This window comes from Idiotropiscis lumnitzeri, chromosome 9, assembly GCF_059441095.1.
Source record: "Idiotropiscis lumnitzeri isolate Australia: NSW breed Sydney's pygmy pipehorse chromosome 9, RoL_Ilum_1.0, whole genome shotgun sequence".
Classification (NCBI taxonomy): Eukaryota; Metazoa; Chordata; class Actinopteri; order Syngnathiformes; family Syngnathidae; genus Idiotropiscis; species Idiotropiscis lumnitzeri.
Window position 1 is genome coordinate 18,293,331 of NC_142399.1, and position 24,947 is coordinate 18,318,277.

The following is a 24,947-nucleotide window of genomic DNA, read 5'->3' on the forward strand; positions in this document are numbered from 1 at the left end:
AACAGGGTTCCAAACAACTGCAAGATCATAGGTGATAAGCTCTTCAAATGGAAAGAAAGAGGGTCATCAGAGATGGTGGTGAGACGACGCTCACCTGAACTTGCTGTCATAAAATGGTTGGAAAACAAGCCAGTGGTCATGCCATCATTTGCCTACGGGATTTAACCTCAGGACACACGCAGAAGATGGTCCAAGAAAGAGAAAAGATTTGTCCAAGTGTCAAGGCCGATGGCAATTGCTTCGTACAAAACACCAACATGGGTGGTGTGGACTCGATCGATCAAATGTTGAATTTCTACAGAATGGCCTCTCGCACTACAAAAGGGACAGTGTGTGCAGTTTCCCACTTTTTTGATCTGGCAATCACCAACTCATGGCTTCAGTATAAGAGTGTCTGGGGAAGAAACCACAGAAGATCCTTGATGATCCTCAAATTGCTCCTTGGTGCAGAGTTAATTGCTCAAGCCCAAGCAGGACGTGCAGCAAGTGATAGCGAAGATGACTTCACTTCCCCACGTCAAAAATGGAAACCACAGTCAAATGCAGCTCTGAGACACTATGATGCTGTGCATCTTCCAGAGATGGTGGATGAAACACATGCATCAAGGTGTCGCCAATCTGGCTGCAACAGTAAAACACATGTTATGTGCTCCAAGTGCAAGATTTTCTTTTGTGTTTCCAAGAAAGGGAATTGCTTTTTGAAGTATCATATCAAATAAGCACAATAGAAGCAAAAGTGAAACAAAAGAAAAGAGATGATGGACTGTAATATTTATGTTGAACACTTTGTCAAGTAGACTTTTTGGTGTTTTTGTTGGACTACAATGAAGTTCCGTTTGACCTGTATTGAGTTCCGATGTCCACTGTAGAAGACACATCATAGCTTCAAAACAAAAATACAAATTTCTTTTGCAGTATTCAAATTAATTCACATAGATTGTGGAATTTCAAAATAAATGTGATTGGAGAACATTTAGTCAGGAGGATATGAGCGGTTGTTTCCGTACAGACGGTGTTTGTTTACCACTTTACTGGCTGGCTCTTCATATTGAGGACATATCGAGGAGGAAAGCTAACAGCTCGTCGGTTCACTTAGCACTTGGCTCGTCAACAGCGCAACTTTGCATTGCAGTGTGTTTTGTCAATATCGCGCGTATGTCTCATGTAGAAACACATCGGAAAGAACTGAGCAAGACCAGAGTGGAGGACTGTGTGAAGTGGAATTATCGGGCTTTCCGCCACCGGGCTAACTCTAGAACAGCTGTAGTCGCATCGTTTCACACTACCTTGTCATTTACTCTTCAGCGATTCTGTTGTCGGCATTGAGGATACAATTTAACACTGTAAACAGTGGCTTCATTTTCAATGGATGAATCACGTTAAGTCTAGGACACATCATGCTATTGTGGCCATGTCTGGTCATCATTTTTTTTTTTTGTTAGAGTTGTAGTGTGAACTTTAATGGACTGGCCTTATTACTGATTCCAGACATTTTTAAAATAGTGCAAATTAACTTGGTTGTTGATGTTTGCAGGTCATAAAAGATTCAGACCAACTAGAATTAATACATTACTGTAATGCACTTAACTTTGGAGTCAGCCAGATCTCCCTCAAGCACCTCCAACTGGTCCAAAAATATAATTGGGTGAAATCACATTGCTATTTAACTTAATTACAATCAATGGCCCATCTAGTCACATACTGGATCTTACAATACCCAATCAAATCACTAGCCTTCCATCCGTCAGTCCACTTGTTGGTCTGGCAAACATTAAATATTCAATGAGATTTTATCCTCTCCCAAGTCTTCAATAATATACTATAAAGTATATAAAGTCCTGGATACAAATAAAAAATATCAGTAGTGGTGAAAAAAAGTTGGAGCAAAATATTTTTGCATGTATGTCTAGAGTCACTGTCAATCTTTACATCATACGAAACTGCGGTATGCCAGTTGAGACGGCTATACGTCGTCAAATATGGTCATGCCCCAAAAATGGGTGCAACCAAACTGTCTTCCACTAGCTGCCAAAAATGAGCAATGACCACATAAATTCTACAGTTGATTTGACGAGCGAGCTGGAGGAAAAAAGCACGCAGCGTGGACTAGAGCGCCACGCGAATAGCGAAAGGAAAGCTTAGCGAGAGCCGAGATGTTGGAAAGGAAAGGGAGAAGGAGAGCGAGAGAGACACACACCGACGCCCGGTTAGGAGAATGACCGCAGCAAGTGTCACCACGCCGCAACTCTTGCCAAACCACGGCCCGGATTGCTAAGCGGCAGTATTTTGGCTTGAAAACAAATCAGCAAGGGGAAGTAATTGACATTGATGCACCAATGTGTAAACAGTGTTTTAAATTGTACCTGGCTAATGACGGAAATACCTCCAACCCAGCCAAACACTTGAAGGAAAAGAATCCTTACCTACACACCTGCCGTACTTTCGGGGTGATCTGCTGCCTTTTTTCCCCCATGCTTTGAACCCTGCAACTTTAAATGTGCTGAGGTTTGTTTATTAATTTTTACGGACGAGCTGTATGTCGCCAACAGAGTTACTCTTTACATGTGACCAACGAAATTACAGAATAGGTCAGATTGGACCAATAACACTGTCTGAAGCCGCGCTCATACTGAATACCCTAGTTAGTGGGAGACTTGGATGATTTTACCAAAGCATGCCGTAGACAAAGCATGAAGTGACGCTTACATGAGCAACTACTAGAACTATGTGTCCTGTCATGCTGCCTTTCCTTAATCATAATTCTAACAAAAAGCCGGTGCCAGACTCAGAAGATGGTCTACTCCAAACAAATCAGCACCCCAATACTAAATGTGAAAGAGTTTTGGGAGACGGGACATAATGTTGAAACATTTTTTGAAGAGATTTTATTGCTACAGTTGCTAGCTTAATTTCATTTTCAAATAATTGTGTTCTCATTGTAGTAACGTAATACTTTTTATCGATTCATACTATTTGTATTTTGGTATTCACCTCTATTTCACCATTCTAAAAAAGTTGAGTGCAGTAAGAAAACGTTAGTGTTTTAGATACTTTTTTTTCTTCATTTTGAAATGATGTGCTTTAGAAAAGCTTGACTTTGTGGTATTTTATTCTATTTACGAATTGAAATTTTTTTCTTCGAAGAAAAAAATAGTCATCATTGCCATTTTTTTGGTGTTCTTCTTATTTGAAAAAGTCCCAAAATGTTGGTACCAATACTGATACCAAAATGTCAGTATCGTGTCCACCCTACTACAGAGTATGAAGAATGATTTTACCTCTTGCGCCATTAGCAGTGTTCAATAGACTCGGCCATGTTGTTGCTCCACACTGGCCCTTTTCATAATAATGCGAAATGGGTTGGTTGGGGCCACACCTACACTATAAGAGGCCCATGAAGTTTAACTTTGCAACTCGTGGTTCACGAGTCAAGTCGCAGTCAGTAAGAGCTCACAGAGGAGCCAAAAATATAAGAAAATGAAACTTTTTTTGTGTTGTGACTTATTTGTAGGCTATTTAGAGCAAACGAATAGTTACTTTTTATTTCCTAAAATTACATTATAGCAGAGCTTATTTTAAATCAGGTTAAGCTCTGCTTCTAGACAAGAAAACAATTTACTGTTGATACTCAATGTGAATTAAAAAAATCTCTTTTACAATACATCTTCCTTTATGTTGCATTAAAAAACAATTGTTCCTTCATATTGTCATCTTTTTATTGTTTAATACAATGATTGCTTTTCAGCTCCCTGCAATTAACCTGCATAAAATAGAACCCTAACCCTAACCCTAACCCTAACCCTAAAGTTAAAAAATTGCTCCTCTGATGAAGTTGTTGATTTGCAAAACACCTGTGGGTCATGTAAGTGGCTATGTATGGGACCGTTGTGGCAACTAAGGATGAAACAAGTCCTTGATTAACTCTGGTACCTCCCAAAAAATTTAGAATATTTTTTTTCTCCCTCGGGTAACAGTTTATTTGGTGCACACCGTCATTTGACATGCCAAGGAACCTGCAAGCATTCTCATAACATAGCACGTCGCCATTGCAAAGGTTAACTTCAAAATAAAAGCTTACAGAATAACACATTGACACCGATGCCATTGCCTTAGTTCCAAATTTTCATGCGTGCAAGACCATGTGACATTTATGTGAAATGACTTATAAAGACAATTTTACTGCCAGTTTTTGCGTATGATGACATCTCTCATTATGTTCTGTTTTTCTCTGTTGCTTTCACAGTTAAACCCGGCGGTCGTGTCAGATGTCAGTACTTTCCTGCTGTGGATAAGGTGCTTTTTGTTGACGACTATGCAGTGGGATGCAGGAAGGACCTAAATGGCATCCTGCTGTTGGACACAGCCCTGCAACCTCCAGTGACCAAACCCGAGGATCTGATTCAGATGGAGCTTCCTGTCACTGAGGTAAAACGGGGCTCTCGACTAACTTTTTGTACTGGTTGCACTGGTGTGCCCAACTACAGTTAACTGCATCAAAATTGTTGACTGCATTAAATTCACAGAGCTGCCAACCTAAAGATATTCACCTCCTGAACAATTAATCTGAATGGTCATATGTTTAAAAATGGTCATATGTTTAAAATTCTTTCGTGAACATTACGGCGGAACTGCACGCGTTAGGGTTTAAAATATTTTCAATAGTTAAGCTTCAAAGAATATATCACTCACAAAATTATTCGTGTCGCAGTGACATTTCAACAATGCACGTAAAATGCTTTCACGACCATGAGGCACACTGTATTAAAAGGTGAAGTCTCAATTACGTGTGCTATTTCTTTATTTAACACATATATTAGGTTCACCATATAATTGGGCGCTGGCATTGTAAAACATACGACTACGTAACGTAGCATGGATACACGCCAAAACATACACAAGCATATGGTAGCATTTTTAAAAGGGCAACGGGTGTAAAAGTTCGGTTGTAGTTTTTTGAAGTGTTTAACATGACAGGTTCCCTCTCGTGAGGCTCCTCAGACATGATTGCTTTTGCGAAAGATTGAACGGTGGGAGCAGACACATTAGTGGCTAACAGATAGCCCAAGCTTACACAAACCATTCACAAATTGTGGTGTAACTCGCCACACGCTGCCTCCCAGTCTTAGAAAAGCTGTGCATCTGTCAATCATTGCTCACACACCGCTCGCAACTTTATTTTGAATGCCCAGTTTTCACCAATGTCCAACTAATAAAGTTCCTTCGTCAAGCGTCCCGGAATGATGGCAAGCTAAGAGTTTGTTTGCTGCGCTACAATACCTAATGGACGAATGCTTATAGCACAGGGGTGGGCAAACTTTTTGATTGGCGGCACACAATGGGTTCTAAAATTTTACAGAGGGGCCGGACCAGGAGAAGATGATGGTGTTTTGTTAACCTCACCTCGTCTGAGGAAAAAAAATACATTTAATTTTAAATAAAAGTGAACAAAAGCATTGCAACAAAATGTCTTTGACACACCACAGTATTTAGAAAATAAAACATTAACAAGGTTTATTAATTAAATTTTTTTCAAGTTTGGCGGGCCGGATTAAAACATTTAACGGGCCGCATGTGGCCCCCGGGCTGTAGTTTGTCCACGCCTGCTTTAACATCTTTGATTTCCACACGCTGTCCTCAGTCACGTCCACTTTTGCTCGATTATAAGCTCTCTGTCGGGAGGCTTTGCTCCCAGTCAGTCAAGCGGAGTGGTCATCAGTCACTCAAGATTTACAGATTTTGGAACTTGAGTACCTAATGGTCAGAAAATACTGTACATACACGTGCGTATGCATTCTGTATATTTGAATAAAAGCAGGACCCCAAATATTTTAGTGCTTCTGGCCCTTTTCTTTTGAACGTGTTTTCAAGAACCAAAATAGAAACAAATAAAAACATTATTTACAATGGTGACATTTGAACATGGTGTAGTGTCATAGCATTTGTTATCCATCCATTCATTTAAGAGGGTCACAAGCATGCAATAAAGTTGTCATTAGTTAGTCTGCACATGTTGGGCATATATAGTACACTCATATCCAGACTCTAAGCTGCTACGTTTATCCCACGATTTGAACTGCTATCACTTTTTATGTGAATTTTTACTGACAAGCCTCTAGCCGGCAATAGATTAGGCCATAGTCTTGTCAGATATGACTAGTAAAATCAACAAAGACGTCACAGTCGTGCATGTGCGTCAAGTAGGGGCGGGCCGCCTCAGAGAGAAATGCGGAAGTGTATGTGCCGAGTGCAAACAGAAGCATCTTGAGTTGATTTTAATGAGGGGACGAGTGCCGTAAATACAGCCATCTCTACAATGCAAACCCTCGTGTCTGTTATTTGTTTGGTGAACAACTCCCATCATGGCCTGCAACGGATGACAGGCTCTATCCCAGGGGACCAGTATCTCTGGCCAAGGCGAAACAGCCAAACATGATTTCCAAAGGCTGCACTGTGGCATAATAATAATATTATTATTATTGTTGATGTTAATAATAATAATAATAATGTATTTATATAGCACATTTCAAGCACTTCAACAAAATGCTTTACAAACAAATAAAAATACCTAAATATAAAAGCAATTGAACAGACATGGGGAGGAAATTAGGGAATTAAACATTACAATAAGGAAAAAAATGGGTTATAAAAGAAAATATACATGTGAATAGAATAACAATATAAAATCAGCAAAAACAATTTAAAAAAAAAAGTCTTTGAAAGTCATTTCAAAGACATTAAACGTTCCGCATTTCTAATATTATTTGTGAGGCTGTTCCAGAGTTCTGGAGCCTTAACTGAAAAGGCTTGATCAACCGTAGTTTTTAATGTGCGATGTATGTGATGAAGAAGACTGTATGAGCTCTGGAGCAATTTTGCCTCGTGTAACAACAAAAGAGACTGAAAGCGGTTCTGGGACACTACTGTGTAATAGCTGCGTTCGGCATTGTTTGGAGAGAAAAAAAGGCATACACTAGTGTTTAAGATAAAAGTTTTTAAAATCCGTCAGTGTGACCTCTTTGTTTGCAATATCCTATCTTATAACGTGGAGGCTAATAATCAGGAAGCAGCCACTATATTGACAAATTAGTTGAAGGCACGTTTTCATTCTTTGGCTTTTGACTCAACTTGAGACTGTTGCTGTTCTGGTGTTCTTTTGGTATCTATTGTATATGTGTTTTTGTTTTAATTGGTGCTCTAATTTCCTGATAATTTATATTACACCATATGGAAAGCGCTTTGTTACAGCTCCATCTGTTATGAAATGTGCCATAGAAATAAAGTTGTCCTGTATTGTATATTGTATTATGATATGTGTGTGGTCTAGGGCCAAATAGCGTTCCTGTTGGCCTGGTGGTTTTTGGATCATGCATACCTCTACCTTGACTAAAATTCAAAACAACAAATTATATACCTTCTTAGTGACATATTTTGCAAATATTTGGCATTTAACATTCCAGCATTATTTACAGAGAAATTAAGGAAAGACTTTCTTTGGAAAACTAACCTGCTGATGAATGAAGATGATTTTCAGTCAACTATAATGTGATCAAGTCAAGTCAAGTCATAGTCGATTCCTCAGAGGAAATGGATATAATAAATAGCCTTATAAGACAGAGAGTTGTGAAATAGGACATCGCAGACAAGCTCCCAAAAATGTGCCTTTCTGTGTTAATCTGTCTTTGTCTTACTTGTGCTTTTATTGTTTTTATGGGCTTGCTACCGGTCTCATCTTTGGTCATATATTTTCACACACTTGTAGCATCACTACAGCCTTGTAAAGCGACGCAAGTAGCACTCAGTATCACAAAACTACACAAATGTCACAATGTTGGCATGAGCAGAGATGTCGCGTTTTTTGCTTTTGCCGGATCTATATGTCATGTTTACTCTTGCAAAACCAAGTGCCCAACTATGTAAAATGTGCTCAGGTTAGAAATTGAATCTGCATTCATTTGACCCATAAATGTTTTGTTTTCTTAGGCCCAACATCTGCTGTCAGCCTGCCAGGAAAAGATTGATGTTTCTAACACCAAGGGCTACGAACTATTTATCGTACAGCTAAAAGAAGGCCTGAAGAATACCTCACATGAGACAGCAGCCAATCACAAGGTGGCCAAGGTTGGTCTGACAGATTCACTCAACTTCCTGCTCTTACTGTTGCTTCACAGCTTTTGGGTTCAGCATGACAGTAAAAGTCTTGCCAATCCAGTATTGCTTAGTTCCAGGTTAATCACGCAATGACCTAACTGGTACACCTTTACCAAAAAACTGAACACTTACTAGAAGTCCTGCTTTCTTTCATGCACTGTACCAACTTCTGATTTATGCTGTTTGTTGTATTTTCATTTTTCATTTTTAAAATATTGTATAGTTCGAATAGTTAATGTATAATGTATTAGAATTTTTTTTTCCATCCTCTTCTTTTAACATGGAGAGTAAATTACAAACTAGCCTTTCTTTACATTATTGAAAAATAAAATAATAATAATAATAATTTGCCCTTTATTAGTCCCACAATGGGGAAATTCGAGATTCGAACCCAGGCCTCCTGGGGAGACTGGGTCCTGAACGCGGCGCCTTAGACCACTCGGCCATCCTGGCAGCCAAGAAAGATAACAACTACAGCCCACGAACTACATGCTGTTGCCAGCCAGGCATTTTTTGCAAGCGACTAGCTGCTGGCTGCGAACGTGATTGAATGATTTCTCTGTGGCATTGTGTGGATGTGGGTAGCATTTATACAATGGGAATAAAAACTGACAGTCAAAAAGACAAGTCAAGCTCAAGTCACACCACCACGGAGGTCAACTTGAAAATTAAAGGTTACTCAGGGTATTGCTTTAGTGTGAATGTATTATTTGATAAGCTTTTAATTTGAGGTTACCTTTGTGTTGGTGATGTGTTACGTAATACAAATGTTTGCTGCTTCCTAGACATGTCTAATTGACAGCACACACACACACTAGATGAACTGTTACCCGAGGCTGAGAAAAAAAATTCTGTCATTTTTTTCGGTAGCAAATAACTTAAGGACTCATTTCACCTCTAATTGCGTAAATTCCCCATACATGCAATTTACACGACCCACGGGGGTTTTCAAGTTTGTCTGCTGCTATGATAGTGAATGTGGATTAATCACGTTATTGTCACACAAACGTGTGCAACGTTTATTTTTCCTCCAACCAACCATTCCCCGGATCATGTACGGCCCGAACCAAAGATGATTTGTTGCACCACTTATGTTAATATAGTACATGTCTGCTTATTTTGGAATTATCCTAAAATTCTTTTGTAATCCCTTTTTCCTCCTCTTCCTCCTCACAGTGGGCGACAGTAACCTTCCAGCTTCCTCACCATGTGCTGAAGCTGGTTGCCAGTGCCATTGTCAGTGAGCTCAAGAAGATCAACCAGAACATTGCTGCCTTGTCTGTGGCCTCATCCATTATGGACAGACTTTCCTACCTCTTGTCAAGCGCCCGACCTGAGCTTGGGGTGGGGCCTGGACGCTCTGTAGATCGGTGAGCAATCTACAAAAGAAGAAAAAAATATTTGAGAGGTTTGGTCCAAGCATGAGAAAAAAAATTCCGCTATGCTATATATCTAATTGAGAAGTACAATATTCGTCCTGTGTGTATGGCATCACCATGATTCTATGATACAAGTTAGTTCCATTTTTTTTTTTTAAACCTCACCCCTATAGAACAACACAAAAGAAAGTGGCTAAATTAAATTGAACATGACTTGTGGTGAAGAACTTCAATCAAGAGCTTCTCCTTTGGGTTAAATTCCTTCTTCATCACGATCCACCAACCGGTCTTCTGTGGGATTGTTCCCTCTCTTGTGAACAAGACCCCAAGATTCTTGAACTCCTCTACTTGGAGCCGGATCTTATCCCTGACCTGAGATGTGACTCTCATCCCAATTGTTTCAAACCCCGCTACAAACCATCGCTCCAGTGATCGCTGAAGTTCACTGCCTGACAAAAAAGAACACATCTTGCATGAATTTAGTTGGGACACGCTCCCCCTCACTTTGAGACCCCGAATAGTACGAGTCGTGTAAAATGAGTCAATGAATATCCATCCATCCATTATCTGTACCGCTTCTCCTCTCTAGCGTCGCAGGAGGTGCTGGAACCTATCCCAGCTATCTTTGGGCAGTAGGCAGGGGACACCCTGAACTGGTTGCCAGCCAATCGCAGGGCACACATCGACGAACAACCATCCACGCTCACACTCATACCTATGGGCAATTTGGAGTGTTCAATCGGCCTGTCATGCATGTTTTGGGAATGTGGGAGGAAACCCACGCAGGCAATGTGGGAGGAAACCCACGCAGGCACGGGGAGAACATGTAAATTCCACATAGGAAGGTCGACCTCTGCTGTGTCTCACTGTGAGGCCATTGTGCTAACCAGTCGACCACCGGCACGCTGAGTCAATGAATAAAACAGTAATATTTTTTTTCCCTGTCACCTCGACGAATCAAGAATCAAGTGTACATAGATGTACTACCTAAATATGAGATGTTATTCTGATGGTCTTTATGTCCCCTGCAGATCTTTAATGTACAGCGAGGCCAACAGGAGGGAAACGTTTACATCATGGCCACATGCTGGGTACAGGTGGGCTCAACCTGATCCAATGGCTCAAGCAGGATTTTACCACCAGGTGGGTTCCGGAAGATTTCAGTAATTTTTGCAAAAGCAAACCCCTCAATCTCAGCCTTTTTCTGGATTTTGACTGATTTTACAAGGCCCAGACTATAAAAAAGGGACCCTACTTAAAGAAAGGTTAGACTCCCTCTCTTTCATCAGCAAAAAAAAATATGGGCCGTGTGAGGCACGTGAAGCCTCTTTTCTTGTTTTTACGAGGAAGAAGTGTCATCCTCTCATCTAAAGCAACTCCATCGCCTTTGTCATACTATTGGAAGGTTTTTATTTTTTTTATTTGTATTTATATATTTTTTTTACCCCAAAACATTCCTAAAGGGTGAATTGTTTGGATTTTCAGTGATTTTCCATTGCCACGGCGACTTTCAATACTGTCCAGTTTGCACACTCTTCCATAACTCTTTTCCAAACATTATTCTTCTGCAGCGTGATCCTGGCAGATGGCTTACCTCACTGCCACCTCCTGGTCTGGTCGAATTATTTTTTTTTTAATTATTTTTTTAAAAACATGATTTACAATGCAGACTAGGTTGATTCTCAGTCACAAGCTGAGTCAGAGCCTACTGCACACAATTATGAGGCTAAAGCTAAAACGTATAAGTATCGCTTCGGGAGGCGGTGAATACGTTTTTCAAAATGTGTATATATACGTTTTACGGACTGAATGAGTTAATACCGGATGATGCTGGCTTTTAAAGTAAATTTCAAGTCGTGCGAAGTCACCTCATTGGTTGTACAGCTGTGCAAGTGATTATCAACCACCTTGACCGTCTTTTTTTTTGAATAGCCTGCTTCATCAGGGGATGACAGAGCCATGTGTTTCACCTGTAGTGTGTGTCTTGTATGCTGGGAACCAACGGATGAGCCGTGGTGAGTAAATACCGTTAACTAGAGAATGCACTTGACCATATCTGTGTTGAAGTGTGTTTTACGCAAACATAACGGTATGTATGCATTCCATTTAGCATTTCTCCTCCATTCCCAGGTCAGAACATGAGCGACACTCCCCTAATTGTCCATTTGTAAAGGGTGAGCACACACAAAATGTTCCCTTGTCAGTGACACTGGCAACCAGTCCTGCTCAGTTTCCCAACAGTCCCGACAGTTCAGACAAAATTGCCTGCTACGGCTTTGGCAGCTGCCCTCAGTTCTTGGCTGTCGCAACAAAGAGAGGCAAGATCTGTATTTGGGATGTTTCCAAAATGATGAAGGTCAGATTGCACATCACGTCCTCCATGCTGTGTCTTGTATGACGAATTTCAGTTCAAAACGGTAAGCGTGCTCTTGTAAATAGGTGCACCTGAAGTTCGACATTAATCCATATGACCCGGCCATCCTGAGGCAGCTGATCCTGTGTGGTGGTGAGCATAACCAACAGACGCTGACCGAGTCTCGGAGACCCACATTGGCCTGGCTTGAGGAGTCTTCCTCGTGCTCAGACCTGCCCAAGCTTGAGGGAGATAGGTGAGCCTTATTTACATTGAGGAACCTCTAAAGTCGACTGTAAAATTGACCTCTGAATTGAATTGAAAAGCAATTTAACCCACAGAGTCTTAATCTGAATATGTTGTCATATTTACAAAATAGAAAAAAAAACATCCGTGCATCAATTTTCAAGGCTACTAATCCTCAATATTATTTTGGGTGCGGTTGAGCCTCTCTCAGCTGGCTTCGGGTCCAACAAGATTTGTTTGTTTCTTTTGTGAGAATTTGCAGATAACATTTCCTGACTGTTTGACTTTGAAGGTTCATTTATATATGTAAATACTAATTGCCAAACAGAGAGAGTTTGAATGGGTGGAAGGTTTTTCCTGATCTCAAACCTGAATAATATTTTACTAATTGCATGGAAATGTACACATTAAAAATGTATTGAGTGCTTCCTCTAATAATTTGATGATGATTGGACATGTATTTGAAAGAGATTGACTTATTGTTTTGTGTTGCATCATTCTATTCTGGTAATTTCCGGACCACTATTTATTAATAATCTTGAAGTGATGACCAGTTGGAGGACTCAGACAGTGATGAGCATTCCCGGTCTGAATCAGTAACAGGTATTTGTTTTTGTCATTTGATTTCTTCATCAGATGGTGTCCACAATGTTGACACAATTAGCCTAAAGTTGAAAATGTACTTCTCTCTTACACAGGCCAACCGTCCCAGTGGGAGAGCATGGATGTGAGCCTCGGAGTGACGGCGCTCAGTGTGCTCCAACAGCCAGAGAAACTCCAGTGGGAGGTGGTGGCCAGTGTGTTGGAGGATACAGTCAAAGACCTGGAGGAGCTGGGTGCCAATCCTTCACTAAATCAAGCCAAGACCCACAGTCAGACCAAAGCAAAGGAAAAAGTCCCTGAGCAGCACAACATTCCTTTCCCCTGCTTGCTGGCCGGTGGCCTGCTTAGTTACCGGACAGCATTTAGCAACTCTACAGCTGGACCTCACCCCGCAGTCCCATCTTCAACTCGCAGGGTGTCTGATAATCCCTGTAGAACTCACGGCCCTGAGCCCTTCCAAGTGGGACCTGTCCAGGACCAAGGTCCCATGGAAATAGACACTTGTAATTCCCAGACTGCTGCCCAGGAACAGGGCTTTTCTAACTTGGTCGGTTCTCAGCCTCCAAGTCCCTCCTTTGTGTCGTCTGTACACAGAACTATACCTGTGCTGTTGCTATACAGTATCAGAGAGACAGATGACAAGACCTCAGGGCAAGTGTTTGCTCAGATGAACAACCTAATGAGCAAGGGTCTCCACGATGAGAGCTTCACTGTGCCGCAAATTATCGAGATGGAGTTTGACTCACATGAGCAGCTTCTTCTCCAGGATCCCCCTATCACATACATTCAACAGTTTGCTGACTCTGCAACTAATCTGGCCGGGTTTGATGGTCCGATGGACAAATGGAACACATTAGCTGCCGCTACTTCCTCTGCCCCGCCTCGACCTGGAACGCTAGTGCAGTGTTTGAGGTTGCCCAAGCAGTTGGAAGAGGAGAATCTTTGTGTGGACTCGATTACACCATGCTGGGATGGTGTGCACCTTTTAGTCGGCCTGCAGCCATGCAACACAGAATCTCTGAGTGCGGCGAACCAAGTGGAAGCCCTGAACAATCTTAATCGCCTGCACTCTGCCCTGTGTAGCCAGCAGAAGGGTGACACCCCTAAGCCAGTGGCCAATGGAGTGGAAGGTAACCACCAAGAGGGCACGGCCGCTCAAGCAACTCTCATCCTCCCTTCAGGAGACCACCAGCAGACTTGCCCAAGTGGCGGAGGCTATCTTGCACTTTACAAGCTCAACTACTCTACCCGTATTGTAACTTTGGATGAGGAACCTGTTAAGGTGCAGCAGATATGTCAGCCATGTGATGCAATTACCTCCCTTATACTACTTCCTCCAGATGTGCTCGATAGCCGGGAGGACGACAGTGAGGAGACTCCAGAGGAGGCTCCGTCTGCTTCAAAGAATGGCACATCGCGGTTTGGAATTGGCTTGGCAGGGTCTGCTGCATCTTTGACTCGTACTGCATGTGGAACAGCCACAAGCAGCAGCAGTGCTGCTGCTACCAGTCCCTCGGCTAGTCAAAAAGACTCCAAGAAACAAGAAGTGGTAGGCTTGGGACACTTAGTAGTGACCACGCAGGGTGGGAATATTATGATCCTGGACTTGTCCACATTGGAGGTTCTAACCAAGGTGGAACCCCCTAAGAAAGAAGGAGCAGTGGACGAGATAGACCCGTTTGTCTCTGTAACTTATTGCTCTGGGACTGACCGCCTTTGTGCATGCACAAAAGGTAAGTGCTTGAATGTTATCTGCCCAACTAATTCGGGTTCTGGAGTAAATCTTGGTTTACAGAGGTTCTAGATACTGTTGTATAACAATCGCAGACGTACAAATGAATGAATTAGTTTGCTTGATTCCCAGTGCTGTTAATTTAGGGCAACTACTAAAACAAACTGCATGGTGAATTTGTTTATTATTACTTTTAGGGCTAATGCATATGGACGACTATTTATAATAAGATCACATTCACATGTACACAGAATCAGCGTTAAATTAATCCGACTCTACATTGGCTGCTGTATCGAAGCCGCTTGTACACGCCGAGAGAGCCCATGCATGCACAGTGAAATCGGCCAAATGTTATTTTCTGGTGGTTATGTACATTATGTTCAATGTATTAGGCACTCAATGTGCAGTATCTTTATCACATCAAGAATAATTTCATTATTTTAGAATATCACATGCCATGACTGTTGCTGCATGACATTGTTTAATGTAAAAGATTCTGTATCAACTTCATTGTATTGACACAGTTCCTGTGAAAAATATTGTTTAAAATGTTCAAGTGGAATTATTTAAACAAAGCAGTAATTGTATTCTTCCTTTACAGGCGGAGAGCTTCATTTCCTTCAAATTGGAGGTGTTTGTGATGATATCGATGATGGAGACATGTTTATTGATGGCCCTATTTCTAAAGGGGCTGAACTGTTGCTGGAGTGGGCCAGGCCTTCCTCCAACCCTTCTAGTCCTGGGATCTCAGGTAGAAGTGACATCGTAAGCTCACATTCTTTAATATTTCGCCTGATTTCTCACACATGCTTAACTATTACACAGGAGTAGAACTTCTGGTGGACCAACCGCTGACCACAGAGAGTCTAATGTCGCTGGTGGAGCTGACGCGCTTTGAGACGTTGACTCCCCGCTTCTCAGCCACAGTGCCACCATGCTGGGTTGAGGTACAGCAAGAGCAGCAGCAGCGGCGCCATCCGCAGCATCTTCACCAACAGCACCATGGAGATGCAGCCCAGCACACGCGCACCTGGAAGCTTCAGAGTGATAGGTTGGTAACACTGGCAACTTGGTATGGCAACATTGACTTTATCAACATGTGAGACAATGATGTTGGTGTGTATTGCTTATGCAGTTCCAGCTGGGATGAGCATGTCTTTGAACTGGTGCTGCCGAAAGCCTGCATGGTTGGCCATGTGGACTTCAAGTTTGTCCTGAATGCCAACATTGTCAACATTCCTCAGATCCAGATCACTTTGTTGAAGAATAAAGCTCCTGGCCTGGGAAAGGTCAACGGTAAGGACACAAATTTTTTATTTCAAAACTTCTTCAGGGCTCGAAATGGCAAGTATTATGCTCACAAATGCTTGCAAATTTTTCTGACGCGCACGCACACACACACACACACAAACTATATATTTTTTTAAAACAAATCTTTTTTTTATGTGGACTACACGGCACCCCATCAAGAAGTAAAAAGTTTTAAGATCAAGATTTTTACAATTCCATTATCGATTTTCATCCATTCCCATCTCTAGTGCACCAGTGCAAAAGTTAGTATTGAGCCCCATTTTTGTTGCTTGTCTACTCATTTTGCAACATGAAATCAATTTTAGACAAATTGACAAACCTCATTTACAGTGAACGCCCCCATACTTGTGAGAGTATATAGTAGGTAAGCACCACATGGGCCAACCAAGGCAGAACACTAAAAGAAAAAAAAAGAGAGAGGAAATGCAACACTTGAGGACCTAATGTTATTACATATAATTTTTTGATGGCACATACAAATGTGCAGTTGTGTTTTCAACTCAATATTACTGTAAATAAACAAAACTAATAGTAGGCTATAATGTTTATTTAACTGCACAGCACAGGGATTGGCATTCTATTGTTCATGTAGCAGTGAGTGGACTTTCGGTGCATCCCTAGGACTTAGTGTATAGCATCTTATAGATAGTATAAATTCAGAAAAGAAAACTCAAAATTTTCTCTCAGATCTGCTGCTGGGGTGTGCAGTGTGTACTACGTTACGCTCAATTAGTCATATCCTTGTCCACAGTACAAACACGAATAGTAACTAAAATCATTAAACATCAGTGGTCAACACGCACTTAAATGATATCACTTTTGACCACCGTTTTGCATCTTGTGCCTCACTTGAGTTTTTTCTGCGCCCAACTAATGTTCATCTCCTCACATGCACTCTTGTGCCCTTGTGCTGTTGATAACATAACAATGCATTTCTTTGCTAGAGACCGCCGTTGATCGACAAATCACATTCCCCCTCTCCAATGTCGTCCATACCAATGGGGAGAAGAATGGTCGGCCTTCGATGCACGACTTCACTGAGGATATTCAACTTATGGACATAGAGGACACATCAGGTAACAATTTAAGTCAACCGTACCTTTGCTCATTTTCTTTATCCCTTATATTCATTATTCCAAACCCAGACTACACGACTGTAGCCCAAAAACTTGTTTTAAATTCTTACAAAAAGTTCAGCTCCCAGGGACATCAGCATAGTTTATAGTTTAAAAGGTTAAATGAAAACTTAAGTAAATCAATAGTTTCTTAGTTTTAATTTCTAACACAAACAAAAGGTGCAAGGAGTTGGTCAGCATCATTTCATGAGAATTTAACAGAAAATTGGAATTAATAGTTAACACAAGTAAGACTTCTAAATTGATATATGATCTCATCAGATTTTTCAAAAAGTCAGATGCCAATAGTTGGCCTTTTGTTGAATATCGGCGCCGATAATCTGTTTATCCCAACTATCAATACTAGTGGTAAAATGGTGCAAAAATGAATGCAGTTCCACACGACATTTTGAGATTTGTTTTTAAATGCATTATACATGTTTGCAGACGAAACAAGCAAATTTATATTGCTATAAAGCAGTAAAATGTTATCTTATTATCAATAATCAATTAAGTGATGCAAATTGACTTATTTTGCCCCACCCCCACAAAAGTCTTGATAAAGAATTCATAAAAATCATATCAAATCACATCCCTATTTTACAGTGACTTTAAAGTTTAGCAATGGTGACGTTTTCCTTTCCCTTACTCCTTCTAAATAGGAAAAATATAACTGCAATCACACTTGATACTGGAACTGAACTTGAACTGCAGCACTACACTTTCATTTAAGGGCTGATTCTTTCCACGATGTGTAAAATATTGTGTCATGTATTTGTTGTAGGCTCCATGTTGTGTCCATTTTTAGAAGCGCACAAAGAGGATATCTTGTGTGGACCAGTGTGGCTTGCCAGCGGGCTGGATCTCTCGGGTCACGCTGGCATGCTCAGCCTCACCAGCCCGAAGTTGGTCAAAGGTATGTAAGAGCAAATCTTGCTTAAAACATAGCCAGAACTAGGACTGGGCGATCAACCGAAGACTTATCGTTACAGAAATTTATTACAATAACCAACATCATTTTGTAGGTATTTTCTGTCTGCGGCAATGTTCATGCCCCTTAAAGAGGGCTACACCGCGTGTAGTCACATGACTCCAACCATCTAAAAAAGAAAGAAAACTGACGATGCGGTCGTGGTGACGATTCAAATCAAGAAGCGGCTGACACAGCTGAAGATGAAGTTTGGAAATATTTTAGGTACCATAAAGACGATGTTAGCGCAAAAGAGCACAAACTACAAAGTGCATCATAAGCACCCAAAAGAAGACGTCCAACCTTTTCTTTTTCACCACCACAACCATGCTGTCGTGAAAGTGGCTGGCAAGAGGTACGCAAATATTTGTCGCAAACCGTACTTCCCAATATGGACAACATTGGGACGGGAGCTTAGACATGTCAAGCATTTTGCATCCACATCCGATTAGTGGTCGAGTTGCACCGTGGATCCGTGTTTGAGCCTCAGTGTGCATTACATAGATGACGACAAGTGGCGACTGCGCACCAGAGTACTCGAGACGGCACATTTTACTGATGATGCACACTTGTTTATTTGGCTTGCATCGACATTTTTTTCATTTTATTTAGCATTTTGTTTACAGGCCGCACTAGCGCCTTTGCACATTATATTGTTTACAAGAGACCTTTACCCAAATCTAGGCCCTTGCACATGACATTACAGCACCTTGGCACAAGCCATTTGCAGAAAAAGGTTTTGTTAGAGGTAACCCTTTTCTCCTGTTTTTTGTGACATTGTTCTAGTCATGCAAAGCAAGCTATTCGGAATGTTTCTACAAATGATTTTTGTACTTTTCACTGAAAGTAATGTGTAGCAGTTGATCAATTAAAAAAAAAAACAGTTAATATGCATTTCCTGCATTTATTTTGATTTTAGTCCACGCTGGGGAATTTATCGCACATTTATCGTCATTGAGGTAAAATTGCTCAATTTATCGTGATATTGATTTGAGGTCATATCGCCCTGCCCTAGCCTGAACCCAATAAGGGTTGATGAAGCCAATACATGAAGTTGAGTGTGTCAATGTTCTTCAGTCCAGTTTATAACTTGTCCGCAGGCATGGCTGGTGGAAAGTACCGCTCCTTCCTGGTTCATATCAAGGCGGTGAGTGACAAAAACATGGAGGACAGCCCCCGACCTGTTGTAAGAATGCCTAGTGCCAAACCGCAGTGCTCTAAATCGCACTCGTTGTCCACTCTGCTTCAGAGGGCTCAGGCCTCCAAGGTAATGACTTGAACACATTCTCAAGTTGTTTTCTATAGTGGTATACCATTTAGGTTAGATCTTTTAATACAAGCCAGAGTGTATGGTCATTGCACAAATGCCATTTTTTGAAGACTGATGAGCAAGAGTTATAAAATTATTCATGCAAGCCTTCAAATAAAACCATGTGTTATTTTATGCAGGACAAGGGGTCGGGAGTTAAACCAGATTGTCAAGCATCTTCCAAGAAAGTAGAAAACATGAAAGGCTGCGACCTGCTGCAGGAAGTATCTGTTACAAGTAGAAGGTTCAAAAAGACATCTATTCCCAAAGAGAGGTAAAGGCAACAACAGCAGGTTGAAATAATAGTGGACCGCCAAATATTCTTGGTCTGGCATTCACAAATTCCTAAAGTTTTCTCTAATGTGTCTATTACTTCAGATTTCTTTTTTTCATGGTTATGTACTGTCTGCGCAGTGTTTAATATTTAGTGCTATTTTAGCATCTGTTTACTTAACATGTCAAATGGTTATGGTCTGCTGTAAATATGCCAATACACATCAAACCATTTTTTGACCCAACCAAACTTCTGTGGCAAAATTTGTGGGTGGATGGTTGGATAGATAGATGGCAGTGCCTATGTGTGCCGCACCTGCTTTGGCTCATTGTTTTGCCAAACTAGAACTAAACACGGCATAGAAACCAGTACATTGCGACAGTTTAGCGGAACATCGCTATACCTAGTTACAGCTTACTGTTGTAAACTCATTGATCCACTGTTTTCGGGTCAGTAAGCACAGAAGCGTTAATGATTGCAGAGCCAGCGGGCTACGACGCAGCGCACTTTCCCACCAACACAGGCCATCCCCACGGAGCGTTGGCATCGATGTTATTCCTGCATTTTGCTGTGCAGTCAATTTTACACTGCTACAGTAATTCTTGTTCATCATCATCATCATCATCATCAGTATTGATGACGTGTACTTACAGGCACTGTCCAATGGGTCTGTGTGATTTTAGTTATAAGCTATTTACTAGGGATATCCCAATCACACTTTTTTTGGGGGGGGCAACATACTACCAAGTCACCTGATTTCTGCCAACACCGAGTCCCAATCTATTACCTTGACTATCAATGTATTGAGGATTTAAATTGTCTTAATTGTTGTCAAGTTTAAAAGGTCCTGACGCCTTCATTAGACTGAATTAAATGCAGAGAACCAGAGGAATAACCAGGGAAGGTTTTGTCTTTTCTCCATCGCGATGGGAGGAGAAGCCAGGAAGTGAAGTAGACGTCTTGCCAGTTCACTCTCCCGCACTCTCACTGACTTCTTTGCCCATCCCTCTGGACTTTACTCAGAGAAAAACGAAACCTATGGAAAGTGAAACTTAAAACAAGCGTGTGGGTGTGCGCATGTGTGCTGAAGCAATGATGTGCGTGTCTGTGAGTGTGTGTGTAATTATCATTGAGACAAATAGTGTATAAAAAACATGATTAAAAATACACAAACTATTTACATACTCTCACAATTGTTTTGTTTTTTAACAAATCTATCCCAACATGATGCATTTTATATGGCTAGTGGAGCCATGGCTCATACAAAGGGAAAAAAATAATTTATTTAATTTATTTATTTTGTGGGGACCATCAGTTTTTCAGTTGCCGTATTAAATTACCGAAGTTGTGTTTAGCAGAGTTCCATCTTTTCTGTGCCCTATTTACAATCACATGATCAGGGCATCCAGCCTACAATCACATGATCAGGGCATCCAGCCTGTTTACTGTTTTCATGGGCAATGTATTTTTGGATCCTTGTCTGTGTTTTTTTTCATGACTTAAATAATTAAAGCAATTCTATACTCTTTCAGGTGGAAATTCTGAAATGCACTAAAACCCTCACTTGAATTTAATTTTACCCTAAACTTTTAAATGCACATGTCCAACTGTTAAATGTTTCAATATTTTTGGGGCAATTTCCTGCTGCTTCAGAATAAATTAAATCTCTCAGTTTAATGTTTCAGAGAACATGTGAGAGATTACATTTAACGAAAAAAATTAAGGACACGTGATCCACAGTCCAATTCTAGCTTAAAGTCTAGGTGAAAAGGTCAAGTTACTTGATCATGCACCAATCTTCTAAATGGTTGCAGATTTGAAATCCTTGTTGAATGTTGTTTCTAACAATACCTGTTTTATGTAGATAGACCCAGTAGTTTCTGCGATATATATATTGGATCATGCCTTTTTTTGCCAAAAAATGTCAACATTTGTCAGACTGCTCTTAAACCTCTGCTCGATTAACTTAAAATTCCAGACAAGTACACCAAGTTTGTTTAAAATCAAAATAAGCTTGGTTAAATATTTGGCATGTAACGAGCCTTCTGTGACTGTTTCTCTCTTTTGTAACCTGCTGATGAAACGCTGTGACTCTCGCTTCCTCTGAGAACATCCCATATGAAGCCTTGCAATTTTCAACATATTGTTGATCAAGAGTTAGGTGTCATCTTGCTCTCATGATGTGAGATGAGTGTCTAACTAACTAACTACTATCTAACTCATTCTAATTGAACCAGAAAATGTATTGGTCCGTTCATAGATCAAACATCCTTTGGGAAATTTTGCCGTTCAGCTCCTTGTTAGAAAACAGCAAGTTGTGCAGAAAATAATGCCATATGGAATAGTTGGACATTTGTGTTATGAATGTTTTTAGGTTGAATTAAATTCGCCTGTAAAAGTGATTTCAACCGAAAGCTAAATGTCCCTTACTTTTTGTGAGTTGAGTGCAGTACATGTTGCATATTTTAACTTACTTTCACCCTTGCATCCTTAGTTCAGTTTCATACTCACAGAACATTGATCTATTTATCTAGTTAAATTGAAATGTCCCTCCCTCTTGTGTTCAAGGGTTCAGCGTTGTGCAATGCTGCAGTTTCCAGACTTCCATGAGAAGCTGCTGGATGCACTGTGCCAACGGACAGAGGGTGGCCTTTCCACAGAACATGCCCAAGGCCTCATCTTGGACATCTTGTGCTGGCTGGCTGGTGTTTTTTCCAACGGACCGTGCAGGTATAATTAAGCAGTCATGTGAAATCCGTGGTAGACGTACACTTTTGAAATACACCATTTCTCTGCCTGCTTTTAGAGCGTATAGGACACTTACTGCACTGTATAAATTAAAACATGCTACTCCTGTTTATCGTCATGACTTCTTTTTAGCTTACGAGAAGGAAAGGAGGGGCTGCTGGCCAAAACCAGATTGAGGCTTATGGATATTGTTGCAGTTTGTTTCTTTGAGGCCGGTCGGAGCATAGCTCACAAGTGCGCACGTTTTCTTGCACTTTGCATCAGGTGAGAGAATTGACCATTTCCTTATTGAGAGACTGTTTTCCTTTTCGTTTGGGTTAATGTCACCATAATATTTTTCTCCTTTTGCTGAAGCAATGGAAAAGGTGATCCCAGTCAACAAGGTTTTGTCACGAGTCTTTTGAAGGCTCTACTGGACAATATGCCATACTTGCCTGCTGCAGCAACAGGCGGTATGTAGCCAAACAGCAGCACATTATTACAACACTCTGAACCATCCCCCGCTCTCATCGTGCCCCACTTTGAATGTATTCTTCCAGGCTCGGTTTTCTGGTACTTTGTGTTGCTGAACTATGTAAAGGAAGAGGATCTGGCAGGTTGTAGCACTGCCTGTGCTTCCCTACTCACGGCCATCTCAAGACAGCTGCAAGACCGACTCACCCCAACTGAGGCGTTGCTGCAGACCAGGTATTTTCCAGAAATACGGTCTCGATAACACAATTATGGCAACCAAAATTCAAGGTTATTTCACTGCCAGTTCAGTCTCGCATTTGTATTACTTTTTAAGTTTATTTGATAGAAAATGCGGGGAATGCATCACATACATGAAGGTTTTTACAGCCTGATATCCACCCTGTTTTTTTCTCTCAAAACATCCAGTAACAGGCAAATTACTCAAGACTCTTTTTTTCCACTTTGTTGGACAAGAGACTATTTTTTTTTCTGAGATAGCCATCTTTTACTGCAGTATCTCTGGTTGGTTTCGTTACAGGTATGGACTATACAGCTCTCCTTTTGATCCAGTGCTCTTTGACCTGGAGGTCAGTGGTTCCTCCTGTAAGAATGCCTTCAATAGCAACATTGGGGTGCAATCAGATGAGATTGACCTGTCTGACATTCTCTCAGGTAAGAGGATTGCACTTTCTTGTGCACACCGATAATTCTGATGACTGAAATGATATCCAGGCACCTCAGATGTTCTTGATACCAATTGGTTTATAACAATATTTAGTATTTTTTTACTGCATAAAACGCTTACTCGTTTCATACAGTGATTGACACAATTTGACAATGTGCTCAGGCGGTTAAAGAAATTATATGCTTTTGGGCTGTCTCCTCGGTTAGATGAAGCACTGATTTTAAAGAGACTGTACATTAAGTGAGCTGGTTTGTTTTACACATTTACAAAATCTGCTCAAGAGCTGACGGATATGATATTGGCACACTTTTTATTTATTTGTTTTTTTGCGTGTTGACAAATCTATAGTAGATCCCCTCAGGACTAAGTAAAAATGTGGTCTTATAAGTTTCCTTGCTCATGTGGACTTATGAAGCAGTGGAAAGATTTCTTTTTATTACTAAAATAAACTGCAGGCTTCTCTGGATAATGTTGTTTTTTTTTCCTGCAGGGAATGGGAAAGTAAGTAGCTGTGCTGCAGCGGAGGGAAGCTTCACTGCATTAACAGGGCTCCTAGAGGTGGAGCCTTTGCACTTCTCTTGCATCGCCACGAGTGATGGTACTCGAGTGGAGCGTGATGACGCCAGCATGTTCACTAGTGAGTATATCACAGATCTTCATTTTCTATGCCATGCCTCAGTTCAACTAACCAAATGAACTGCTTCTGTTGTTTTATCCTCAGTGAGTACATTTGGCGTTACCCCTGCAGTTGGCGGCCTTTCAACAGGACCGTTTGGCGAAGCTTCTACAGCTCTTAGTTCTGCAGCACAAGTGGCCCTGCAGTCTTTGTCTCATGCCATGGTGTCAGCTGAACAACAGTTGCAGGTCCTACAGGAGAAGCAACAACAGTTGCTCAAACTGCAGCAGCAGGTGAAAAAAAAAACACTCTGTATTTTAATCGTGATGAGTTATTTAAGTTATTCACCTCATTTTCAGTGATGTAGAAAATATAATAACGACCAAACAATCATTACAAAACCTACTTAAACATAGGTTATATTCAAATGCAGTACACTGCGCTATTATATAGGCCTGAGGGACATTTTAATGTGTGGTATTATTAATTATAATAATAATATATTTATTGTTGAAAAGCAGGAATGTCAAACATTTTTTCACGGGCCATCCTGTATTAATGGCTGTCTTTAGAAGGTATGCAACAATTTAAATGTATATGACCTCATCATATTACTTGCCGCATATGCACATATAGTTTTGAGAAGCAAAAGTACTTGTTCAACTGTTTGTATTTATTTATTTATTTATTTGAACTTCCCATGCAGTTTGGTCTGCATTGTCGGCAGTAAGTCGGAATTGTTTCCAGTGAGGGTTGTACTCCGCCAAGTCCCTTTGACACCGATTCTGTTCATTACTTTTATGGACAGAACTTTCTGTATTAATTTGTTTCACAAAAATCACAAACTGACAGATATGTGGGAATGTAATTTTTATTCAAAGTCATGTTGTACAGGAAGTATTTGTTTTTTAAATAATTTTACTGGCTGATATTCATTGTACAACTTCAGAATCTAATATAATAGTACATATTATGCAACTCTCTTTATTTCACCTACACTAATAC

At 40.7% G+C, this 24,947-nt stretch overlaps 1 protein-coding gene across 4 annotated transcripts in view; it reads left to right on the plus strand.

Moving 5' to 3' along the window:
• The window catches only part of birc6 (baculoviral IAP repeat containing 6), a 90,975-nt gene that overhangs the window by 1,680 nt on the left and 64,348 nt on the right, over nucleotides 1–24,947 (plus strand). For all 4 annotated transcript variants that reach the window (XM_088304304.1, XM_088304305.1, XM_088304306.1 and 1 more), the window contains exons 2-24: nucleotides 4,244–4,425; nucleotides 7,981–8,118; nucleotides 9,325–9,518; nucleotides 10,559–10,670; nucleotides 11,460–11,542; nucleotides 11,658–11,883; nucleotides 11,967–12,136; nucleotides 12,671–12,729; nucleotides 12,825–14,462; nucleotides 15,063–15,212; nucleotides 15,287–15,512; nucleotides 15,597–15,757; nucleotides 16,717–16,848; nucleotides 17,672–17,803; nucleotides 18,958–19,124; nucleotides 19,307–19,440; nucleotides 22,009–22,170; nucleotides 22,321–22,452; nucleotides 22,543–22,640; nucleotides 22,728–22,875; nucleotides 23,180–23,313; nucleotides 23,817–23,963; nucleotides 24,048–24,235. In XM_088304304.1, the coding sequence (XP_088160430.1) occupies nucleotides 4,244–4,425; nucleotides 7,981–8,118; nucleotides 9,325–9,518; nucleotides 10,559–10,670; nucleotides 11,460–11,542; nucleotides 11,658–11,883; nucleotides 11,967–12,136; nucleotides 12,671–12,729; nucleotides 12,825–14,462; nucleotides 15,063–15,212; nucleotides 15,287–15,512; nucleotides 15,597–15,757; nucleotides 16,717–16,848; nucleotides 17,672–17,803; nucleotides 18,958–19,124; nucleotides 19,307–19,440; nucleotides 22,009–22,170; nucleotides 22,321–22,452; nucleotides 22,543–22,640; nucleotides 22,728–22,875; nucleotides 23,180–23,313; nucleotides 23,817–23,963; nucleotides 24,048–24,235 (4,913 nt within the window). The remainder of the gene's footprint in view (nucleotides 1–4,243; nucleotides 4,426–7,980; nucleotides 8,119–9,324; nucleotides 9,519–10,558; nucleotides 10,671–11,459; nucleotides 11,543–11,657; nucleotides 11,884–11,966; nucleotides 12,137–12,670; nucleotides 12,730–12,824; nucleotides 14,463–15,062; nucleotides 15,213–15,286; nucleotides 15,513–15,596; nucleotides 15,758–16,716; nucleotides 16,849–17,671; nucleotides 17,804–18,957; nucleotides 19,125–19,306; nucleotides 19,441–22,008; nucleotides 22,171–22,320; nucleotides 22,453–22,542; nucleotides 22,641–22,727; nucleotides 22,876–23,179; nucleotides 23,314–23,816; nucleotides 23,964–24,047; nucleotides 24,236–24,947) is intronic.